Genomic DNA, 25,245 nt, shown 5'->3' on the forward strand with positions numbered 1-25,245 from the left:
TTTGCATTATTTTTTAATATTTATTTATTTATTTATTTGAAAGACAGAGTTACAGAGAGAGGTAGCGACAGAGAGAGAGGTTTTCCATCCGATGGTTCACTCCCCAACTGGCCACAACAGCTGGAGCTGCACCGATCCAAAGCCAGGAGCCAGGAGCTTCCTCCAGGTCTCCCACATGGGTGCAGGGGCCCAAAGACTTGGGCCATCTTCTACTGCTATCCCAGGCCATAGCAGAGAGCTGGATCGTAAGAGAAGCAGCCAGGACTAGAATCGGCACCCATATGGGATGCCGGCACTTCAGGCCAGGGTGTTAACCCGCTGCGCCACAGCGCTGGTCCCAACCTTGCATTATTTTGTTGAAGAAGTCAGTTGGTTTGTCTTATGAAAGTTTCAATAGTTTCAATTTTGCTAATCCATCCTTTTAATCAAAATAATACACTCTCTTTTTTGCATCTGTAAGCCTAGACGGTGTTGTTTCTACTGCCAAAGGTACACACTTATGTGCCTCTCTTTCTGATTTACTAGAAGCTTTAGAAAACAGCCATTTCTAATTAGAGCTTACATTTATTAATACATGTTAATGAAAATTTAAATTCTGGCTAATTTGTATGGTCTACTAATGACTATGATGTCAAGGAAATCCTCACCTGAAACTTCCTCATTCAAAAACTCCACAATCTCTTACTGCAGGCCAGTAGACAACACCACCTAATACTTTCTCTTGTTGCCATCATCAATCTTCTTGCCAGCTACCTCTTCTTCTCACTTAATGTCTTTCTCCCCCCAGTGCTTGTGGTAATCATGATTTTGGGTATAAATAATATCCACATAGATAATCTAATACATAGCTTCTAAATTCCTGACCTCTTAACTTCAAATTATCTTTTCTTTAACCACACATGACCAATTTCTCCATGGTCATATATTTATGAAGAATAACTACAATTTTCCACTGGATTCTCAGCCATGTCTACGAGAGGACTTGGCTCCTACAATCAACCTCTTTTTCTCCTGCATCAACTTCCCCCTCTTGATGGAATCATTTGCTTGGGCATACATCTTAACACATAAGCCCTATTTATAGATTCCACATTCCTTTCCAGGTAACACCCTTGCCTTTTCTCTTTGTAAAGATGCTGTCTCCCTTTCTTCCTCTCATATTGTCTCTTCAACTTATCATATTTTTGTCCTCACCATCCCAATAAACTGGTTCTTTCCACAGACAACAGTAACCTCTACAATGCCAAATCTACTGGTCAATTTTCAGTGTTCACCTTACTCATTACTCAGCAGTAAAAGGAACAGCTGATAATCATTATTTATTAAAACACTTTCTCGCTGGCCTTCAGGATACCAGAATCTTCTGGTTTTCCTTATTCCCCCTTGCTGGTTTTCCCCCATTTTCCAGACAATTAATAACATAGTGCCCTAGAGCTCAGTCCTTGGACTCTTTTTTATTTATATTCACTTCCTCAGTGACATCATCCAGCCTTGGTGCTTCAGATATCTTAAATAAAATTTACATGATGTTGACTTCCAAATTTATCTCTCTAGCTTATACCTCCTCCCCCCAACTCCAGACTTAAACAGCTAACATCCTACTTACAACTGCACTTGGATGCCTAACAAACACCTCAACATCAAAAAACCAAAATAAAATCCTTGCTACCACCTCTCAGCATCCCACCTCATATTTGTTCCTCCTACGAACAATCTTGCCCACTTCAGCAACTCCATCCTTTTATTTGCCCAGAAGAGATACCCTGAAGTCACTCTTGATGTCTCTCCTCTCATAATCTACATATTATCTGTCTACAAATGCTGCTGACCCTACCTTGAAGATATATACAGAATATGCTTACTTCTCAAAACCTCTACACTATAAGCTGGCGCCGCAGCTCACTAGGCTAATCCTCTGCCTGCGGCACCGGCACCCCAGGTTCTAGTCCCGGTTGGGGCCCCAGATTCTGTCCCAGTTGCTCCTCTTCCAGTCCAGCTCTCTGTTGTGGGCCGGGAGGGCAGTGGAGGATGGCCCAAGTGCTTGGGCCCTGTACCCACATGGGAGACGAGGAAGAAGCGCCTGGCTCCTGGCTTCGGATCAGCATAGCGCGCCTGCCATAGCAGCCATGTGGGGGGTGAACCAACAGAAGGAAGACCTTTCTGTCTGTCTGTCTGTCTCTCTCTAACTCTGCCTGTCCAAAAAAAAAAAAAAAGAAAAACCTCCACACTATGCTCTGCTCCAAGTTACCACCCAGATTACTCTGGCTGACTCCAAACTGGTTTTCATCATTTCAACTCTAACCCAGCTACCATCTAAATGTAAGTCAGAATACATCATATGTATGATAAAAAAAAAAAATCCAAAGTCCTTGAAATGGCCTACATGCTCTATACAATACAGCTCTCAATCATGTCAGAGCTCATCTCTTATTCCAGTCCTACTAAACCATTCTGCCCCCTTAGTCTCCAGCCTGCAGGAGACTACTTCAGAAACTTTGTATTTACTGTTCCCTCTGGATATAACATTCCTCCTGTAGATATCGAATGGCATATTCCTCACCTCTTCACTATTTAACATATTTCACTAATATGAGGTTGACTGTTTATTTCCCCACTGCCACCCTCAACTACTCAAACACATACAGACACACACACACACACAAGTAACAGCTCCACAATAAGAAGGATTTTTTGTTGTTGTTGCCTTTTTGTATACTAATATATTCCCAATGCTTAAATGAATGGATTGACAACCTATCTTTCTGGTCTTATCTTCCTACAACTCCCTATATAAATTTAGTACACCAGCCAAACTACACCATTTGTTAACACTTCTCCATGTTTCTCACACATTCATTATTTCCCTCTTGCTTATCCTTCAAAACCATCAGGGATCTGATTAAAATGGCATCTCTTTATGCATGCTACAAGCAATTATTGAACATTGACTACTGCACCAGATGTTGGGGAGAAAAGATGACATATGGCAACTCCATTTAGATATCTAGTGGGTTTCTCACCTTAACATAACCAAAATAGTATTCTTAATGATCATGCATGTCTCACATATTTCTTCTCCATTTACCCCATCTCAGAAAATGGCAACACCATCACTACCTTGGTGCTCATGCCAAAACTCAAAATTCCCATTGCTCAAGCTGAAAAAAAAGATGGATTCTTCATTTCCTTTCCTTCTCCTCCATGATCCATCAGTAATTCATTACTTATACTTCCAAAATGCATACTAAACCCATCAATTTCTTTCTATCTAGACCACTTCTGTCAAATGGAATTTCCAGCAATGACAGAAATGTTTTATGCCTACACTGTCCACCATAATAATTACTCATTACATGTGGCTATTAAGCACTTGAAGCATGGCTAGTTTGATCAAAGAACTAAATTTTGAATTTTAAATAATTTAAATTTATTTATTTATTTTACAGATTTATTTTTATTTCTTTGCAAGGCAGAATGACCAAGAAGGAGGGAGGAAGGTAGGAAGGAAAGGGGAGGAAGGGAGAGAGACAGAGAAATAGAGATATAATCCATCCAATAGTTCAACTCCCCAAGTAGCAGCAACAGTCAGGGCTGAGCCAGACTGGAACCAGGAAACCTAGAACTCCATCCAGGTCTCCCACTTGGGTGGCAGGGCCTAAGCACTCAGGTCATCTTCTGCTTTCCCAGGTGTAATAGCAGAGAGCTGTATCAGAATTAGAAGAGTAGGGACTCAAACCTCACTCCAATTTGGGATGCCAGCATTTACCTGTTTAACCTGCTTTGCCATTCTCCAGCCCAATAGTTTAATTTAAATTTAAATAGGCACATATAGTTAGTGGTTATTTGTATTTAGCACAAATCTAGACATCACTTTGGTTCTACCACCATAATCTATCAGCTAGACTATAGCAATAGCCCCTAAGCAGTCTCTGCTTCCACTTGAGGCTCCATACCCACTGTACACTCAAGTCCTATTATGTCACTCTCCCAACTCCCCATAAGTTTCTGATTTAGAGCAAAACACAGTTTTAAAGCAAGCCAATCAGGGGCTGGCACTGTGGCGCAGTGGGTTAACACCCTGGCCTGAAGTGCCGGCATCCCATATGGGCGCCAGTTCTAGTCCCGGTTGCTCCACTTCCAATCCAGCTCTCTGCTGTGGCCTGGGAAAGCAGAAGAAGATGGCCCAAGTCCTTGGGCCCCTGCACCCACATGGGAGACCTGGGAGAAGCTCCTGGCTCCTGGCTTCGGATCAGCGCAGTTCTGGCCATTGCGGCCAATTGGGGGAGTGAACCATCAAATGGAAGACCTCTCTCTGTCTCTCTGTCTCTCTCTCCCTCTCTGCCTCTCCTCTCTCTATGTAATTCTGACTCTCAAGTAAAAAATAAAATAAAATCTTTAAAAAAAAAAAAAACAAAACACAAGCCAATCAGGATCCAAGATGGCTGAACAGCCACAAACAGATAACAGAAAAACAAAGGAAGGACCACATTTCCAGGGGACTGACTGAGAGATAGTTCCAATGGAGAATGGACAAAACAGACTCTGTGTGGCAACAAGTAGAGAGAGGACACATGGTTGCTTGACACTCTTTCCAGCCACTCCTGCATCTTCATAGCTGGGTGCTGACTGGGAAACACCATCTTTCCAGGGTAAGCTGAAAGGGGGCTGCTATAGCTCCCATCACTTGCAACTTTGAATAAGATAGTATTCCATGATCCTCACTGACTTTGAACTCAGCCTGGGGAGCTGGAAGGGGTCCTGGTAACTACTTTGTTACCCATGAAGACAGGCCATGTTGCCTCCCTTCCTTCTCCCCACCAAAGCACCACACTCAATTTGTTGTAGTGGAGACACAGTGAACTCTATCCTCAATCAAGGAACAGTGGGCAGTTCCACCACTGTCAGAGGCCAGTGGGACCAGGGACAGGGCAGTTTTCAGGACAAACAGCAGACCCCATGTACCCTGTGACTGTAGGAGTTCTGGACGTGGCCATGGAGCTGAGAAGGTCTTGCATTGCAGCTGGGTTCCCATATACCTCCCAGGTCTGACTGTAGAGGCTCAAGAGCTCTCTACATTCTGGGGACAGTTCTCGCAGAGGCGTCTGAGGAAACTGCAGAGTGGGTGATGCTCTGAACAGTGCCCACTGGCACCATGAGCTCACCCTAGGCTGTCAATCAGGTGATTCAATCTGGCACAGAGAAGAGCTGGGATGCTGAACACACTGACCACCTCCAACATCCCCTTTCCCCACTGAATGTAGCCAGAGGTGCAAAACCACACCCATCTTGGATACCACTCTGGACTCCTGCCCCACCCACAAACTTCAACTAAAGCTCCCTGGCCCCACCCAACTCATACCCTGGAACTCAACTATAAATCATAGGCACTGCATCAAGCACCAGTGGCACATATACAAGAATAAAGCCTTCAATCAAAAACAAAACAAAACATCTTACAGAGGATATAGAAACAAGAGACCCACCAGAAGTGCAAAATTCAACATAGAAACACAAGAAACATGACCAAAGAAGGCAATATGACTCCCAAAAGGAACAGAATAATACATGAATATGGGACTGTGAAGAAGGGAAGACTGATGAAATGCCTGAAAAAGAATTCAAAAGAATAACTGTAAAGTTACTCAAAAGTACAGAGAAACACATAAGAAATCATGGATGAGAAATTCTGCAAAGAGATAGAGATATTGAAGAAAAATCAAACCAATATTAGAAATGAAGCATTCAATAAGTCAAATAAAAAAACTTCAGTGGAAAGCCTTAACAACAGACTTGAAGAGGCAGAAGAAAGAATATTCAAAACTATAAGACAAGTCTTTTGAAATATCTTGGACAAAAAAATTAGAAAGATCAAAAAATAGTGTTTGGGATCTATGGGAAACCACCAAATGACCAAATATATGAGTCTTGGGAGTTCCTGAATGTACAGGACAAAAGAATGGTTTAGAAAACCTATTCAGTGAAAGAATAAGCCAAAATTTCTCTAATTTGGAGAAAGATACGGACATTCATATACAGTAAGCACTCAGAACCCCAAGTAGACATGATTAGGAAATATTCTCCTTACCATGACACATTATATAGACAAATTTTCAAAAGTAAAACATTAACAGAATATCCTAAAATGTGCAGGAGAGAAAAATCAGATCACCTTTAAAGGAACTCCACCAGATTGACACATTTCTTAACAGATACCCTAAAGGTGAGAATGGAGAGATATAGTCCAAGTCCTAAAAGAAAGAAAAACTACCAACCCAGTACACTTTACCCAGAGAAGCCCTCACTAATAAATGAAGGTGAAATGAAGATGTTCCAAGACAAGCAAAAACTGAAAGAATCTGTCACCATCCAGACAGCCTTACAAATGATACTGAAGGGTATACTACCCACAGAAGCACAGAAAGACAATCAGCATAGTGAAAGAATACGAAGGCAGAATACCTCCCAGTAAAAGAACAAAGGAGATTCAAAACAAACAGTAAGAATATTAATAGGAAAATAGCAGGATCGAGTCATTACTTATCAATAATAACCTTGAATGCAAATAGTATATATTCTAAATTCTCCAATTAAAACATACAAATTGAATGGATAAGAAACAAGGCCTATCTCTATGCTGTGTATAAGACACATACTTCACTAAAGTGGAAGTTATACCACACCAATGGAAATGAAAATGAGAAGGCGTCACTATACTTAAATTAGAAAAAAGAGAGACTTTAGGACAAAAACTGTTAAAAGACACAAGAAGGTCATATGGAATGAAGAAGTGATCAATTCAACAGGAAGATATGATGATAATAAATGAATATGCACCCCATTCTAGGACACTCAGTTGTATAAAACAGTATTAATAGATCTAAAGGGAGACATAAGATAATAATGCAAGACTTAAACACCCGCACTTTCACAAATGAACTAATCAACTAGACAAAAAAAATCATCAAAGAAACAACAGAGCTAACCTATACTGTAGATCAAATTGATCTAACAGACATCCAGAGAACATTTGCCTCACAGCTGCAGAATACACACTCGATTCATTAGTGCATGGAACATTCTCTAGAATAGGCTATAAAACAACTTTCAATAAATTTAAACAAATTCAAATAATTTAATGTATCTTTTCTTACCACAATGGTAATGAAGCTGGAAATTAACAAAAGAAACTCTAGAAAATATACACACACATGGAGACTGAACAACATGCTCCTGAATGAACAGTGTATCATAGAAGATATATCAAAAGGGAAATCAAAAAGTTCCTTGAAATGAATGAAGATGACAACACAACATATCAAAACTTATGGGATACTGAAAAAGAAGTTTTAAGAGAAAAGTTCATAGCAATAAGTGCCTACATCAAAAAAATTAGAAAGGTATCAAATAAATGATCTAACATGCATCTCAAGGACCAAAAAAAACCAAGAACAAACCAAACCCAAAATTAATAAGACAAAGAAAGAATAAAAATTAGGGAAGAAATAAATAAAACAGGAATTAAAACTATACAAAACATTGGTGAAATGAAGAATTGTGTTTTTTTTTGAAAAAATAAGCAAACCATTCACTCAACTAACCAAATAAAATAGAGAAGACCCAAATTAATAAACTCAGAGAGAAAAAATTAATAAACTGATTCCACAGAAATACAAAGAAATCATTAGGAATTATTACAAACAGCTATATATGAACAAATTGAAAAATCTAAAAAACTGGATAGATTTCTGGACACATATAATTTACCAAAATTGAGAGACAAAGATATAGAAAACCTGAACAAATTAAAATAATCAAGACTGAGATTGAATCAGCAAGAAAGAGCCCTGAAACAAATAAAAGCCCAGGACCAGATGGCTTCACTGCTGAATTCTACCAGGCTTTGAAGGAAGAACTAAATCAAATTGTTCTTAAACTATTCAAAGCAATTGAAAGGGAAGAAACCCTTCCAAACTCATTCCATGAGGCCAGCATTATTTTAATTCCAAAACCAGAGAAAGATATAACAAAAAAAAGTATAGACCAATATCCCTACAAGAATATACATGCAAAAATTCTCACAAAATACTAGCAAATAATATCCAACAACACACCAAAAAAGATCCATCCAGACCAAGTAGAATTTATCCCAAGGATCCAGGGATTGTTCAACACATGCAAATCAATGAACGTAATATATCGCATCTACAAAATGAAGAATAAAAACCAAATGATTATCTCAATAGAAGCAGAGAAAGCATTTCATAAAATACAACACCCTTTCATAATAACTTTTTTAAAAATTGGGTACAGGAGGAACATACTTCAAACAATACTTCAATATAATCCATGTAACACATCCCATATCATATTGAATGAGCAAAAGCTGGAAGAATTTCCACTGAAATATGGAACCAGACAATGATGCCCACTCATACCACTATTTTCTTTTCTTTTTTAAGGATTTTATTTATTTATTTGAGAGGTAGAGTTACAGACAGTGAGAGGGAGAGACAGAGAGAAAGGTCTCCCATTGGTTCACTCCCCAAATGGCTGCAATGGCCGGAACTACGCCGATCTGAAGCCAGAAGCCAGGTACTTCTTCTGGTCTCCCATGCGGGTGCAGGGGCCCAAGGACCTGGGCCATCCTCCACTGCTTTCCCAGGCCATAGCAGAGAGCAGATTGGAAGAGGAACAGCCAGAACCAGAACTGGCACCCACATGGGATACTGGTACTGCAGGGGGAGAATTAACCTACTGTGCCATGGCGCCGGCCCCTCACACCACTATTTTCAATATAGTTCTGGGAGTTTTAACCATATCCATTAGGCAAGAAAAAGAAACAACCAATACAAATGGGAAAGGGGGATGTCAAATTATCCCTATCTGCATATGACATGATTGTTTACATATGGGAACCAAAAGACTCCACTAAAAGTCTATTAGAACACGTAAAAGAATTAGGCAAAGTGACAGGATATAAAATCAGTTGCATTCTTATATGCCAACAATACTCTAGCTAAGAACCAACTTATAAGATCAGTTCCTTTCACAATAGCTACATAAAAATTTAAATACCTTGGGATAAATTTAACCAAGGATGTGAAAGATCTCTATATGAAAATTCTAAAACATTAATTAAAGAAATAGAAGACACAAAACATGGAAAAACCTTCCAAATTCATGAATTGGAAGAATTAATATCACTACGATATTCATACTACTAAAGCAATTTATAAATTCAGTGTGATCCCAATCAAAATACAAAGGATATTTTACATAAATCTAGAAAAGCAATCCTAAAATTCACATGGAAATACAGAAGAATCCAAATAGCCACAACAGTCTAAACATTAAAAACAAAGCTGGGAACATCACAATACCAGATTTCAAGACATATTACAGGGCTGTTATTATCAAATCTGCCTGATACTGGCACAAAAAATAGACATGGGGATCAATGGAACAGAATAGAAATTCCAGAAATCAATCCATGTATATACAATTAACTAATCTTTGACAAATGAGCTAAAATTTTTCACTGGAGAAAGGACCATTTCTTCAACAAATGATGTTGGGAAAATTGGGTTTCTACATATACAAGTTGAAAAAAGACTCCTACCATACACACTATATAAAAGTCAACTGACAATAGTCAACTCACAAAGTATCTAAACTTAAGAACTAAAACCATCAAGTTACTAGAGAAACAAGAAAAATGCTGCGGGATATTGGCATAGGCAAAGACTTTTTGGATAAGACCCTAGAAGCACAAGCAATAAAAAATAAGAGACACATAGGATTACATCAAGGTAAGAAGCTTTTGCACAGCAAAGGAAACAACAAAGTGAAGAGGCCACTGACAGAATGGGAGAAAATATTTTTAAACTATGCATTTGATAAAGGATTAATATTTAGAATATAGGCCGGCACTGCAGCTCACTTGGCTAATCCTCCGCCTGCGGCGCCGGCACCCCAGGTTCTAGTCTTGGTTTAGGCACCACATTCTGTCCCAGTTGCTCCTCTTCCAGTCCAGCTCTCTGCTGTGGCCCAGGAAGACAGTGGAAGACAGCCCAAGTGTTTGGGCCCTGCACCCACACGGGAGACCAGGAGAAAGTACCTGGCTCCTGGCTTCGGATCGTCACAGCACTCCGGCTGTAGCAGCCACTTGGGGGGTAAACCAACGGAAGGAAGACCTTTCTCTCTGTCTCTCTCTCTCTCTCTCTCACTGTCTAACTCTGCCTGTCAAAAAATTTAAAAAAAAATAAAAATAAAAAAATCCAGAATATAAAAGGAGCTCAAGAAACTCAACATCAACAAAAGATACAATCCAATTAAAAAATGGGCATTATGATATATCATTTTTCATGGATGGAATAAAAATGGCCAAAAAACACATTAAAAATGATTAAGATCTCTAGCCATCAGGAAAATGCAAATAAAAAATACCAATAAGGTATTACCTAACACCACTTTAATTGGCTATTATGCAAAAATCAAAAGATAACAAATGCTGATGAGGATGTAGAGAAAAAGTTATCCTAATATGCTGTTGGTGAAAATGTAAACTGGTACAACCATTATGGAAGCCAGTATGGAGATTCCTCAGAAAACTAAAAATAGATCTACCATATGACCTAGCTATCCCACTCCTGGGAATATATCCAAAGGAAATAAAGGAAGCATATGAAAGAGTGACCTACACTCACATTAATAGCAGCTCAATTCACAACAGCTAAGATAAGGGATTGACCTAGATGTCCATCATGGTCATCCAAGTCTATTTGAACAAAATGTGGTATATATATACATGATTAAATATTATCCATAAAAAAAGAATGAAATCCTGACATTTGCAACAAAATGGATGCAACTGGAGATCATTATGCTAAGTAAAATAGCTAAACACCAAAACACAAATACCATATTTTCTCTTAACTTTGGTAATTACTAGGTAGAAAGAATATAAAAACTGTGTGTATTTCTTGTTATTCATTATATAGTTATATCTCATTTGGTATGTATTATATAAATATTGCATCACTGAATTGTACTATGAAACTGACAATATACTATTGTTTCTCATGTTTAAAAAAGAAGAAAAGGAGAGGGAGGGAACAGTCAGGACTCAAGGGGTACTAGTCACATGTGGCTCTTAATTTGAACATTGGTTATAAGTGTGATCAAAGGATCAAAAATTTATTTATTCACTTATTTGCATTTCTTGGTATGTATACTGTATTTTAATAAATTTTTTTAAAAAGAACAAAATACAAAACTCTTAGTAAAGCCTTCAAGCAAAGCTTTGTTGTTTATTTCATCATTTGGGGATTGCTCTTCCACTTGCTTTAAAAACACAGCTTCTAAGTTGTCAAATGCATAGATTTTTATCATCGTTTAGGTCTTAGCTCAAACCCTACCTCTTCAATGAGGCTTTCCCCATAACTTAATCTCCACTAAAACTTCCTCCTTCCTAATCACACTCTATGACAGCACCACGCTTCATTCTCCTTCCAGCCCCCATCAGTGCCTAAATAATTTTGTTCATGTATTTACCCTCTATCTGTATATGCTTGAAAATAAACACCATAACATCAGAGAACCTGACCAGCTTTCACCATTGTATCCCCAATGCTTAGAATGGTACCCATCAGATAGTAGATGGTCAATAAAAACTCAGTGACTCACTAAAGAAACAAATAAGAGACAAAGTTCCTGCTCCTAAGGAAATCAGTCTTAGCAATTATAACATACTATTAAGGGTTTTGGAAAAAGTGAACGTGAGATTCTCCAGGAGCACAGATGATAGACCCTAGCCCAGTCTCAGGCAGTAAAGCAGGTTTTCTGGAGGTAATTGCATTTAAGGGGCAAGATCTAAAAACAAACTGAAATTGGCAACCTAAAGAGAAGGGGAAGTGGGTAAAGTTTTCTAAGCAGATGTTATAGTTCAAGTGCAAGCAAGAAAAGATGGTGACGAGAGAGTAGGAACACAGTAAAGTGGACTGATTTGGGAAACACTTAGGAAAAAGTTGTAGAATTTGATGATGTGTAAATGATGTGAGAAAAAGAGGAATTACAAATTAAGTACAAGTTTTGGGTTTGGGAAACTGCATGAATAGGGTTTTCATTCACACACATACATACATAACATAAAAAGAAAGAGGAGTAGGTTTGGGAGAGAAAGTAAAGTTCAATTTAGTTTCAGATGACTGTTGCTTCAGAATGAAAACACACAATAAAAAGCTGAATAAATGTGTTCATGATTCAGAAGAAATAAATAGGCCAGAAATATAGGTTTAGAGATCTTTAGCACAGAGATGACCAATGACACTTTAACAAATTAATTATGCAAAAATACATCAATATTTCATGGCCAAAAGATAGAGAGGACCATTAAAGAACTTTTTAAGAAGAGAGGCCACAGTTGTATTGGAGCAGATTAAGCCACCACTTAACAATTACAGCATCCCATATGGGCACTGGTTCAAGACCCAACTGTTCCACTTCGAATTCAACTCCCTGCTAATGTGCCTGGGAAAGCAGCAGATGGCCCAAGCGTTGGGCCCTGCACCTATGTGAGAGACTTAGAAGAAGCTTCTGGCTTCCAGCCTGCCTGGGTCCAGCCGTTGCAGCCATTTGGGGAATGAACCAGCAAAAGGAATCTCTCTCTCTCTCCCTCTCTTTCTCTCTCTGTAAACTTTGCCTTTCAAATAAATAGGAGGAGAGGAAGGAGCAGAGGGAGGGAGGAAAGAAGAGGGAGGAAGTGGGAAAAGAGAGGAAGGGGAGAGGCCAAAGACTGTGGCGTCATGAAAACTTAAGGACTACAACATTTCAAACTGGTGGTTATTAACAATGTTAAAAATCTGTCAGTAGGTTAAATAAGACCAAAAATAAAATTAGTAGACATTCCAAACCATCTCTACCAAATCAGAAAGCATTTATCTTTTGACCATGTTTCCCTAAGAACTATGGAGGAAATAAAAACAGAAATTAATTCAGGTAGGGAACATGGTTCAGCAGTTAAGCTGCTGCTTAGGCTGCCCACACCCCATACTGGAGTGCCTACTTTCAGTCCTGGCTACTCTCCTTCTGATTCAGCTTCCTGCTAATGCATACCCTGGGAGGCAATAAATGATGGCTCAAGTGCTGAGGTTCCTGTCACCTGTGTGGGAGACTCACATGGAGTTCTGTGCCTAGTCCAGGCTTTTGTGGGCACTTGGAGAGGGAACCAGCAGTTGGAAGATATTTTGTCTCTCTCTCTCTTTCCCTCTCCCTCTTCGTCTCTGTCACTCTGCCTTTTAAATAAATAAATAAATCTTTAAATGAATTAATTCAACAGATTCTAGCTCATGGGAAACTTGAAATTTTCCTTGAAAAGCTATTTTTCTTTTAATATTTTAGATTTAGGGTTTTACATAAAATTATTCTTTAAATTATTTTAAAATTATTTTTAAAATATATTTTACATAAATATATACTTTTGAGTTGATAGAGAAACCATGTAATAAACACCTTTTATTCTTGTTATTCAGTGTTCAAACTTTCTTGCTAATTCCAGAGACCCATTTTGCAACTAGAAGTTATTTCTGGCGGTTAGTCTAAGATTGCACAAAATAAAGCCACTCAAAGGATCAGGTCTCTCTTCTACTTAAATAACTTATGCTTGGGTCACTATTTGAAACTATATCAACAAGTTTGGTCTGTAGTAAAAATACATAAACATTTTTTTAAAAATTAGATCCACAATTAAAGAGGCAATTATAAAGGAAGCTAGAGCTTTAAACATTAAATTCACCTGAGCCAAATACTTCTGACCAACTCTGAGGATGTTCTTTCATCCCATCACAAAACAAAACAGCAAATAATAAATAATTGTAAATCAGATGAGTTAATTAGCCAAACAAAATTTAAACAATTTGAAATAATTATAGATCTGGAATCAAGAAGAAACTGATAACTTAAAAAGTAAGAATTTAAATCCTCATGAAGATTTTGTTGTCAAAATCTCTCTATGTTTTAAAGAACAGAATAGATTCTGGGACTCATATCCCAAAAGGGCAACATTTCCTTGGGTCTTAATGGTGAGCATTCTAAAATAATGGGGTAGAGGAATAAGGGAAACACGGAGGCCTCTTTCTCTTTTCCACTCTCTCCCCGGCATATGATCCTCGTAGTCTGGCCATTTCAGCCTTCCCCTCTAACAGAAGTAACTACTGAGTGGGAAAAAGCGAGGAGATTTCACTTGGAAGTCATTTCATAATGAAATAAAGTCATTACTAGCATGCAGTCAAAGCAAGATGTGAACTGTTTCCATTAACTGAAAATAATATGGAGCCATGAGAAAGGACTGGAATCAGTTCGTAGGTTGCCAATTCCTGCTTTGGGAGTTGTTCATCAAACATGATGTATTACAACCATGCTGACACCTTTAATCCTCAAACACACTGTGAGGTATCCCATTTTAAAGGAAGAGAAAACTCACATAATATCAGATAATTCAGATAATAATTTTTAAGAACCTCTATGTACAGATTCTGTATCATCTAGCACATCATTTAATGATGTGTAAAGTGACAACATTATAATCAAGTATCACCATGCAAGTTCAGCGGCTTCATTTTTATGTTTATACATAACTTCGAAGCTCAGCAGCAGAACAGTCTCATGACAGCAGCGTGAGAATTCAGTCATTACAGATCACCCAGTGGCACTCCCAACCTAAAAAAGACTACTCTGGACAGTCAGTGGCATAGGCATGCTCTTGGTAAATTGCACTATTAATGGGTCCCCTAACTGAACATAACGATCTGTAATACTTCCCTAACAAGAAGTCCAGCAGTAAAGCAAAATGAATATTGCAAATCCCAGCAATAATAGGAATAAGATGGTCCCTCATTTAAGGATTTCAAGAAAATTACTATATTAGTTTCCTATTACTGTCATACTTCAAACTTTAGTGGTTTAAGACAACACATGCGTATCAGATGCCTGACACACATCTGACTGAGCCAAAATCAGGTTGTCGGAGAGCTGTGTTGCCTTCTGAAAGCTTTAGGGACAGAATCTGAGCTTTTAGAGACCACATGCATTTCCAGGCTCATGAGCCCCTTCTGCCTTCCAGGCCAGTAACAGCCATGGGAGTCTTCCTCACATCTTAGCACTCTAACCTTGATTCGATGCTCAATGACCCTTTCTATGTCTTCTAGTTCCACCCTCTCTTCTTCCTTTAAGGATCATTATTTGTATTGGGCCCACCCAGAAAATCCAAGATAATCTCCCTTTTGTAACGTCGATTGATTAGCAACCTTAATTTCACCCACAGCTTTAATTCCCCTTTGCCACAAAACAACACTATCACAAGTTCTGGGGATTAGGAGGTTGATTATTCTGCCAACCACAACTAAATACTAACTTTGTAATTAAATAAACAGTGAGACTTCATAGTTGCCAAGTTGCTGCCCCCCATGAACACTGACATTCCAAGAAGTCTTGCTGACAAACTTTTGGCTAAATGTCTGATTTTAAAGAACTAGCAATTAAAATCTCAAAGATATTAACACTGCTCTTTTTTGTTTTTACAACACACTTAAATAGGCCTTCTCTGCAACAATATATTTGAATCAAAATATAGAATATTGGCTCTCTTCCTCCAATATCTACTATTAAACTTACTAATAATGATTTGGTTTTACAAAGCATCCTTATTTGTCACAATACACTACTGATAATACTTTGAACTTCATTTATTTAATTTGTATTTAAATTGTGAATTTATTTTGGTTTCATAAATATATTGAAACTGTATGTATATGAAAGTTTATATCTAGTTTTTTGTTTCTACATGCAACACTTAAGTAATAGGTTAGAAAATTAAGTTAAAATGAGAGATTCACAAATTTATCTTTCTTTTGAAAGGGATTTATAGAACTATAAGTTTTGAGAAAGACTGGAGTCCTGGAGAACATATTAACAGTGTAGCATTTGGAGTCAGATCTGAACTCAGTTACCATGTCTGTGACTCTAAATATGCAGGTTCATTGTCTAGAAAATAAGTCTACTTCAAACGCTTATCGTGAGGATAAGACAAAATTATTTATGTAAAAAGTTCAGTACAAACTCTGGGGTACTCAATAGAACTATTAATAAAATACTCAATAGTAAGATTAATATTTATTTTGCAAAACCGTATCCAAGCTTTAAGATAAAAAACACAATTTTCAATGTCTAGCATATTACATTTTCTTAATAAATGTTAAACAGCAAAAACTTTAAATGATTGAAAATTGTCACCATATACTTAATGTATACATTTTCTATATCTTTTAATTTAATGAATTATCTGGCTTATCTATCTCTTAGTGTTTAGTTATCTTTTTAAGTTTATAACTTCAAAAAATTCATTTGTTATCCTAAAAGTTTCACCATTTGTAATTACAGTGTCACTTGCAGTTAGTTCTACATATAATTTATAGTATGGTGGAAACCTTTAGCAGTTACCTTTTACTTTCCAAAAGGAAAATTACCTGATACATTCATGGAAAGTGACTAGAAAAAATTTACAAAAATGAACCCAAGAATATAAAAATCTTAAATGATACTTAAAGTGAATACTAAATAGTATATTTCTAAGGCTGCATTCATCACCTGAAAATACTACCAATTTTAAAAAACAATGACTTTTAATTTTAAACCGAAAGGATGCAAGTAAGAACTGTGAGATATTAAACATATTAACACTTGCTGAATATGAATATTTAAAATCTATTTTTGTAAATAATTAACTAAAGGTAAATAATTACTTACAAAATTCCTAAAAATATTTTAAGACAATTCTCTTTTGTATTACTATGTACAAAAATACTTACAGTTTGATAATATGAGGATGGCGAAACAGTTTTAGATTTTGAATTTCTCGTTTTATTTTTCCAACAACATCTAAACTGCGAATCTTCTGTCTATTTAAGATTTTAACTGCCACTTTATGGCCTGTCAATTGATGTTCTCCAACTAAAGGAAAAAAAAAGAAAACATGTTGTCATATGAAAATAATCATTTATTCATGCTTTCTTCCACTGTACTCTAAATTCCTTTATTCATATCTACCACTTTTCTTTTATTACACAGAACTAAAGTCTTTCTTTTCACTTCCTCCTCTCCTATTAAAATATATATGCCTTGAAGACAGAAACTTTCTTAGTCATCACTATATCATCTGTTCATTAAATAGTTATTTAAAGGATTATGGAATTCTATATTCCTACAGAAAAATATCTTCAACTTTAGGATATATTTTAGACAGAATAGAATTCATTGTGTTTGCTAATCTTATTTTTCCTCTTTTACTTATTACTAGTCCTATAATAGAATAAATGTTTGCTGTATTAAGTCAAAAAGTCACAACTATTTCATCAGAAAATCCATATGTAGCCCTTTTTAAAATCCTTTTCCATAATGCCTGATTGGCCTATTTGAAGGGATCTTTACTTCCTTCGAACCCTCTGTTGATAAAACTTGTATGTCATTTTCTATTTTAAATGTGTGATAGCTATTTACATTTGTAACAAATTATATGTCCTAAATGGTTACTATTAGTTCAGATGCTCCTTGAATAAGATGGCCAGTATTCATTAGAATCTCCCTGGAAGTATGTGAGCAATGTTTCATACACAGACTCAATAAATATATACTACAATAAATGAAAGAGTAGTCTTTTCCTTTGCTCATATAACACATTTATAGTGTGGATAAGACTACACAGTGGATTTAAGGGATATCCTTTAATAATATTCAGATGAAAAATCCTTCCATCAGGGAACAAATTTCTCAGTTGCCTCTTCCCTATTTCCCCCAGAAATCTCTCTACATTGATTTCTTTCATCTGACAAAGTTCCTTTTTATTTATTTGGGGAAGATAAAATTGCAAGAGTATAATTTCTTCCATGTTCAACATTTACTTCTTTCCTCCAGCCTCAGAGATGTTGTGGTCCCCTCCTGGCCAAGCCCAGTTTCATCAACTTGTCCTTCAAACCATCTTCCTTACAGTACTCTTATATTCAACTTTCTTTTCTTTTAGATTTATTTATTTATTTGAAAGGCAGAGTTACAGAGGCAGAGAGAGAGAGAGAGAGAGAGAGAGAGAAAGAGAGAAAGAGAGAAAGAAAGAGAGAGAGAAAGAGAGAAAGAGAGAGAGAGAGTGAGAGAGAGAGTGAGAGAGTTAGTTCTTCGATCCACTGGCTCACTCCCCAGATGGCTGCAATGGCTGGAGCTGCACTGATCTGAAGCCAGGAGCCAGGAGCTTCCTCTGGGTCTCCCATGCAGGTGCAGGGGCCCAAATGTTTGAGCCAACTTCTACTGCTTTCCCAGGCCATAGCAGAGAGCTGGATGGGAAGTAGAGCAGCTGGGACTCGAACCGGCAACCATATGGGATGCTGACACTGCAGATTTTGGCTTTAGCCGCTATGCCACAGCATTGGCTCCTCAACTTTCTTAATATTTCTTTCTCCTTCACCTTTCAACATCCCATACATCTCAAAAAAAAAAAACCACTCTCATTTATTCAGTATCCTCCTCTTGCTTCCAATACTTGTCACGTTGAAATTTCTTAAGCCAGTAATCTAAATTTATTTTCTTCTCTTCCTTCCTTATCATCATCCCTAAGTTCACTGCCATCAGGCTTCCACCTCCTCTTCTCTATGGAAATGAAGGGTCATAAAAGACCTGTTAACTATGAAGCCATGGATACTTCTCAGTTCTCAGATTATTGTAGGCACTGTTGCATTGGACACCACTGGTTACCCCATTTGGTGGCATTGGCCCTCTCCTGGTTATCCTACTTACCCTGATGTCTCCTTTAAATCCTTCACCTATTCTTTAAAGGTTAGTGTCCCCAGGTTTTTAATGAGGCCCAAGGTAGTTCCTTAAGTTATCTCATTCACCTCTCATAGTTTCAGGTACCACTTATATATAATGACTCTACCCCTCCTTTGAATTCATATGCACTATTTCAAGGTTAATATCCCACAAACCTCTCAAATTTAATACATTCAAAATTTAAATAGGGGTAGGCATTTGGCATAGTAGTTATGACACTGCTGTGAGTCCCGCATCCCATACCAGAGTGCCTGGGTTCAAATCCTGACTCTGCTACTGATTCTAGCTTCTTGCTTATTACACTTTAGGAGGCAGCAGATGGTGGCTCATGTATTTGGGTCCCTGTCACCCTCATATGGGATTCAGATTGAATTCTTGGCTCCTGGCTTTGACCTGGCTCAGTCCAGGCTGTTGTGGGCATTCAGGGAATGAAGCATGGGACAAGAGATTCTCATTCATTCTCTCTCTCTCTCTCTCTCTCTCTCTCTCAAGCAAATACATAAAAATTTTAAAAATAACACTAAAGTAGGATTCATTCTCTTTTTATTTAGCCAAACCCATGTACTCTATTTCATTTGGTCACACACAGCCTATAAGCTAGAAACAAAGGAATCAGCTGATATTATTTCCTAAATATTTCTTGAAGTCATTTTTGAAGTCATTATGACAAAAATATTAAAAACAATGACAGTAAGTAATTATTATGTACTAAACATTATTTTAAGTGCTAGCTGCCCCACTCACTCAATCCTATAACAATGCGAGCAAGCATTATTGTCCTCCAGTACACAGACAAGAAACCTAAGGCACAGAGAAGTTAAATGACTCATACACGGTCACATGGTTAAGTGGTGGCACGATGTGACCAGAAATTGTCTGACTTCAGGGCCAGCATGTTTAACCACAGCAAAACAACAAACCAGTCAGAGTAACCCAAACATGAAATGGGCTAAGTTACATATTACTGAGCTTCCTGTCTCTAGAGAGGAGTTTTACCTTAACAATTTCTCAAGTAGTAAATTATCACAAAAACTTTAATGAAGCTTGAAAGCTTCTTTCCTTGCATAGAAAACAAACACATTGGGAGAAATGAAATGCAAGCAACCTAACTTTCTAACATCTCAAAATGTGCTTTCAGGGACTCACAAAACCACTACTGATTCCAGGGACTTCTTATTCAATGAAAACAACGTAGATGGTCTCTTGGTTCCTATATTCCTCACCTGTAGAGATTTTAAAATGCCCAAATCCTTGTCTGGTTGCCTAACAGCTTTGTCTTTCCCAAATCCCTGACAGCCTCAATGACAGTTACTAGCACTGCAATCTCCTATCTCATCTTCAATATAATGAGAAGGAAGAATTAAATTCCTCTTTTCCTATTTGATAGCCAAAACCACAGCTAAAATCACTGCCTACTGAGAACACATGTGATCTTTCCAGATCAAAGAGGTAAGACAAAGGACTCTACCAGCCAAGCAGATGGGTGTGTTGTTTTTAATGCCACATGGTTACTCCGGAAAGCAAAGAAACAAAAAAAGTGAGTGAATTCACTCAGAAAACAATATAAAGCATTAGTGTATGAAATCTGAGCAAACAACTAGCTCATTTATCTTTTTTTATTTTTTATTTTTATTTTTTTTTATTTTTTACAGGCAGAGTGGACAGTGAGAGAGAGAGACAGAGAGAAAGGTCTTCCTTTGCCGTTGTTTCACCCTCCAATGGCCGCCTCAGCCGGTGCCCTGCGGCTGGCGCACCACGCTGATCCAATGGCAGGAGCCAGGTACTTATCCTGGTCTCCCATGGGGTGCAGGGCCCAAGCACTTGGGCCATCCTCCACTGCACTCCCTGGCCACAGCAGAGAGCTGGCCTGGAAGAGGGGCAACCGGGACAGAATCCGGCGCCCCGACCGGGACTAGAACCTGGTGTGCCGGCGCTGCAAGGTGGAGGATTAGCCTAGTGAGCCACGGCGCCAGTGTCATTTATCTTTACACACGAAGAAAACCTTCTCTATGAAACAATGGAAAAAAAAATGGCATTTTCCCTTGAAAGGGTTAAGCACACAGGCTATTTAGATATCTGAGGTCAAAACAGTCAAACCTATTAAGATTTGCCTTCTTTTTGTTGAATTATACTAGCTTATTTATTTATTTATTTATTTGACAGGTAGAGTTACAGACAGATAGAGAAGACAGAGAGAAAGGTCTTCCTTCCATTGGTTCACCCCCCAAAATGGCCGCCACGGCCAGCACTGCGCTGATCCGAAGCCAGGAGCAGGTGCCTCTTCCTGGTCTCCCATGCGGGTACAGGAGCCCAAGCACTTGGGCCATCCTCTACTGCCCTCCCAGGCCACAGCAGAGAGCTGGACTGGAAGAGGAGCAACCAGGACTAGAACCGCCGGTGCCCATATGGGATGCCAGCGCCGCAGATGGAGGATTAACCAAGTGAGCCACGGCACCGGTCCCAGCTTTTTTTGCCTAATAATTCCTTAAGTGAATTAGTACTTAACCATAATTAATGAAATCCAAATAATCTGTCATAATCATATTCTACCTGAAAGCTAATGAATATTCCTGAAGTCCTTATTACAAGAATAATTTAAGACCATGAATTTTTGCTATGTATATTAATGACATAAATTTTCCTTCAAGTGATTTAAAAGAAATTAATGGAAAGGCTTTGATTTCATCAAAGGTATTCCCATTCATATAGTCAATCTAAAAACCCTTGCTAAGTCTATGTGCTGGAACTGTGATGATCATAGACATATGAAGCACAGATTTTTAATAGGTCTCTAAGTTTCAGTGGGGGAAAAATAGCAGCAATAAAAGAGCTGATTTAAATTTGTATGGTATTATATCTATCTGAAGACTACCAGGGAAACCTTATTTACAAAGAGTAGATGAGAAAGAATACTATAGGGGCTGGCGCTGTGGCGTAGCAGGTTAAACTGTAACCTGCAGTGCTGGCATCCCATATGGGTACCAGTTTGAGTCCTGGCTGCTCCACATCCCATCCAGCTCTCTGCTATGGCCTGGAAAAGCAGTAGAAGATGGCCCAAATGCTTGGACCCCTGCACCATTGTGGGAGATGCAGAAGAAGCTCCTGGCTCTTGGCTTTGGATCGGCCCAGCTCTAGCCATTGCAGCCATTTGGTAAGTGAACCAGTGGATGGAAGACCTTTCTCTTTCTGCCTCTGCCTCTCTGTAACTCCGCCTTTCAAATAAATAAAGAAATCTTTAAAAAGGAGAAGAAGGAGAAGGAGAAGGAGAAGGAGGAGAAGGAGAAGAAGGAGAAGGAGGAGGAGGAAGGGAGGGAGGAAGGGAGGGAGGGAGGGAAAAAGTAACAGTCAGTGCCGCGGCTCACTTGGCTAATCCTCCACCTGTGGTGCCAGCACCCTGGGTTCTAGTCCCAGTTGGGGCACCGGCTCTTTCCCGGTTGCTCCTCTTCCAGTCCAGCTCTCTGCTGTGACCCGGGAAGGCAGTGGAGGATGGCCCAAGTGCTTGGGCCCTGCACCTGCATGAGAGACCAGGAGGAAGCACCTGGCTCCTGGCTTCAGATGGGCGCAGTGCACTGGCCGTAGTAGCCATTTGGGGGGGGGTGAACCAACGGAAAGAAAACCTTTCTCTCTGTCTCTCTCACTGTCTAACTCTGCCTGGCAAAAAAAGAAGAAAGAAAGAATACTATAAAAACACTGACTGGACAAACTTCCCATAATTTATAATGTCAATACCTATTTTTACAGGAGCCAAAAGGGAAATTCACTTGTTGAATAAGCTATTTAATGACTTCCTACCATGGTAATTGCTGTGCTAATTACACTCACATTACTCTCCAGAACTGAGGAACAAAGTAGCTGTGACACAGCTCTGTTCCTAGTGTCTACCACATCTTTATTTCAAAGACATAACTGTCAAATGACATCTGAGTGCAAGGCTACTCAGAGTATAGACCATATCCATGCATCTCTTGTAAGTATATGTCTCCATGTGCATAGCTTTTGGTTAATTACATGTAAGCAGAAATGTTCCTGGCAGCTTCTTCTTCATCCTTTCCTCCATTTCAAAGTCACCATTTTGAACCAAGGTCAGGCTTAGGCAGCAAGGAGCACCAGGCGAGAGCAGCACAGTTTTTTACACCATCAGCAATGACAACCATCTGTACCACCTGCTCAGATTTCACATGAGGGCAAAATTACTGTCTTATTTAATCCAAAATTTTGTAGTTTCCATATGTTCCACACCCTGCATACCCATTAATATTTTACATTTGTATGTTTGTCACAATCCATAAAACACCCCCAATTCACCTATTTTTAAAAGAGTTATTTGTTTATTTGAAAGGAAGAGTAACAGAGACAGAGGAAGAAACAAAGATCTTCTATTTATTGGTTCATCCCCAAATGGCTGCAACAGCCAGGACTAGGCCAGGTCAAAACCAGGAGCCAGGAAGTCCATCCAGGTCTCCCATGTGGGTGACAGGGGCCCAAGCAACTGGACCATAATCCGCTCCCTCCCCAGGTGTACTAGCAGGAAGCCGGATTGGAAGAAAAGCACCAGGACTTGAACTCGGGCTCCACAAAGAGATGCAGGTGACTGAAGCAAGGGCTTAACCTGCTGTACTGAAACACCAGCCCCTTCACCTATCTCTTTTAATCCAAACTCCCTGTATCCCTTCCACCCTCTAGTAATCAACATTCTAGTTTCATATTGAGGTTGTTGTTTTTCTTTAGCTCCCACATATGCAGCAGTGGCCTTCCTGTGTCTGACGTAATTCACTTAACATTAGTTCTTCTAGTTCTATCCATTTTGCTGTAAATGGCAGGATTTCATTCTTTTTTATGGCTGAATAGTATTTCATTGTGTGTATTAAAAACCCTCAGGTAAAATTCTTGAAGCCTTTCCTCACTACCCTTTCTGGCACTCTGGTCAATGAAGAAAATGTCATATATATATATATAGTGACTAGTATACTCTAAATGTACTTTTTTTCACAGGATGCATAACACTGGCATCTACTTGATTCCCAAGTTCTTCTCCCAATACAAAATGGGAGGGGTCAAACGTTTGGTCCCTTGTGGGCTACTCTCAGGGACACACAGTTGCTGGCAAGAGTAAGCCAGGAAAAGGAGGCACAGACAGGTTAAGAGTTTGCCCGTATCTCCCAGTAAGTGCCAATGCCAGGGATTAAAATCAGGCAGGCTGTCTCCAGTCAGCCCTCTTAACTGCACTATGAAGAGTCAAACAGAGGGAGCTAAGGCATTTGTCAGGATTATGAGAAAACAAATCCCTACACATAAGACAAATTCCTGCACTGAGTAACATGTTGGACTAGATTAAACCTAACTCTACTTCTAACTCTTAAGATTGTCCTAATTAGATCCCCAAGGACCACTCCACACTGGAGGGAATAAATCTTTTAAACTACTTCTGCCTCTAAATGATCTGGGTTGCTTTTTTGTTGAACATTTTCCAGCTCTGACACATCTTTCTGGTTGCACAAAATGCAGAACCTCACACCGTTATGTCACACAAGTGTCAATACACTATTGATCTTTACAATTATAATTTTTAAAATTTCCAATTCCCAAATGAAATCCAGTATTTTCTACCACAAGCAGATCCTGTAAGTTACTGAAGCATAGTTTGAAACATTTCCCTATGTATACATTATTCCATATTAATTCACACCAAATACTCCTGCATTCAATTTCAATATACCACATAATTTAGAATATTATACCTAATAAAACAAAAAAATAAACTGACAATATAGATACGAATTACAATTCACATATGTGATAGACTTGAACAAAGCAGAGTTGCCAAAATGTCTTTCTGTGGGAAAAGCTACAAAAATATTGCATAATAATTTTAATTACAGAAGGGAAAATGTTAGGACATAGAAAGAATCTAACTACAGGTTGAATATCCCATATCTAAAATACTAGGTTGGAATCAGCAGTGTTTCAGAGTTCAGAAGTTTTTAAAAACAATAATAAAATTGGGGGATATCTGTATAGACTTTTCCAGTCAAGTATCACTAATCCAAAAATCCAAAATCTGAAATACTCTGCATAATCCTCACAAAGCTTTGAATTTCTGAGCATTTCAGACTTGGGTTTTTGTTTGTTTGTTTGTTTGTTTTGGATTAGGAATGCTTAACCCATATTTATTACGCTTCACTGGACCAGCGGGTGCGTGTGGTATTTCCCACGCTTCTACAGGCCTAAACCTGTACAAAAACAACTGTTTGTAAGCAACTTTGGTGATGCTTGAAGACCTTCTTTCTCATTGGAACTGTGGCACTCATAGTATTGGGCCCCTGCTAAGTTATTAGCCTTTAAATGTATATGTAGCGCTACACAACTGAATATAGCTGA

At 38.5% G+C, this 25,245-nt stretch overlaps 1 protein-coding gene across 2 annotated transcripts in view; it reads right to left on the reverse strand.

The window, feature by feature from the left end:
- PRKAA2 (protein kinase AMP-activated catalytic subunit alpha 2) overlaps positions 1-25,245 on the reverse strand; it is a 95,487-nt gene that overhangs the window by 50,591 nt on the left and 19,651 nt on the right. Inside the window, exon 2 of one of the 2 annotated variants that reach the window (XM_051856424.3) lies at positions 16,863-17,004. The exons of the other annotated variant lie outside the window; for it this stretch is intronic. Coding sequence (XP_051712384.1) covers positions 16,863-17,004 — 142 coding nt within the window. The remainder of the gene's footprint in view (positions 1-16,862; positions 17,005-25,245) is intronic. 2 annotated transcript variants of the gene reach the window in all.

The sequence above is a fragment of the Oryctolagus cuniculus genome, chromosome 7 (assembly GCF_051225735.1).
Source record: "Oryctolagus cuniculus isolate XC-2025 breed Fujian yellow rabbit chromosome 7, ASM5122573v1, whole genome shotgun sequence".
NCBI classification, from domain to species: Eukaryota; Metazoa; Chordata; class Mammalia; order Lagomorpha; family Leporidae; genus Oryctolagus; species Oryctolagus cuniculus.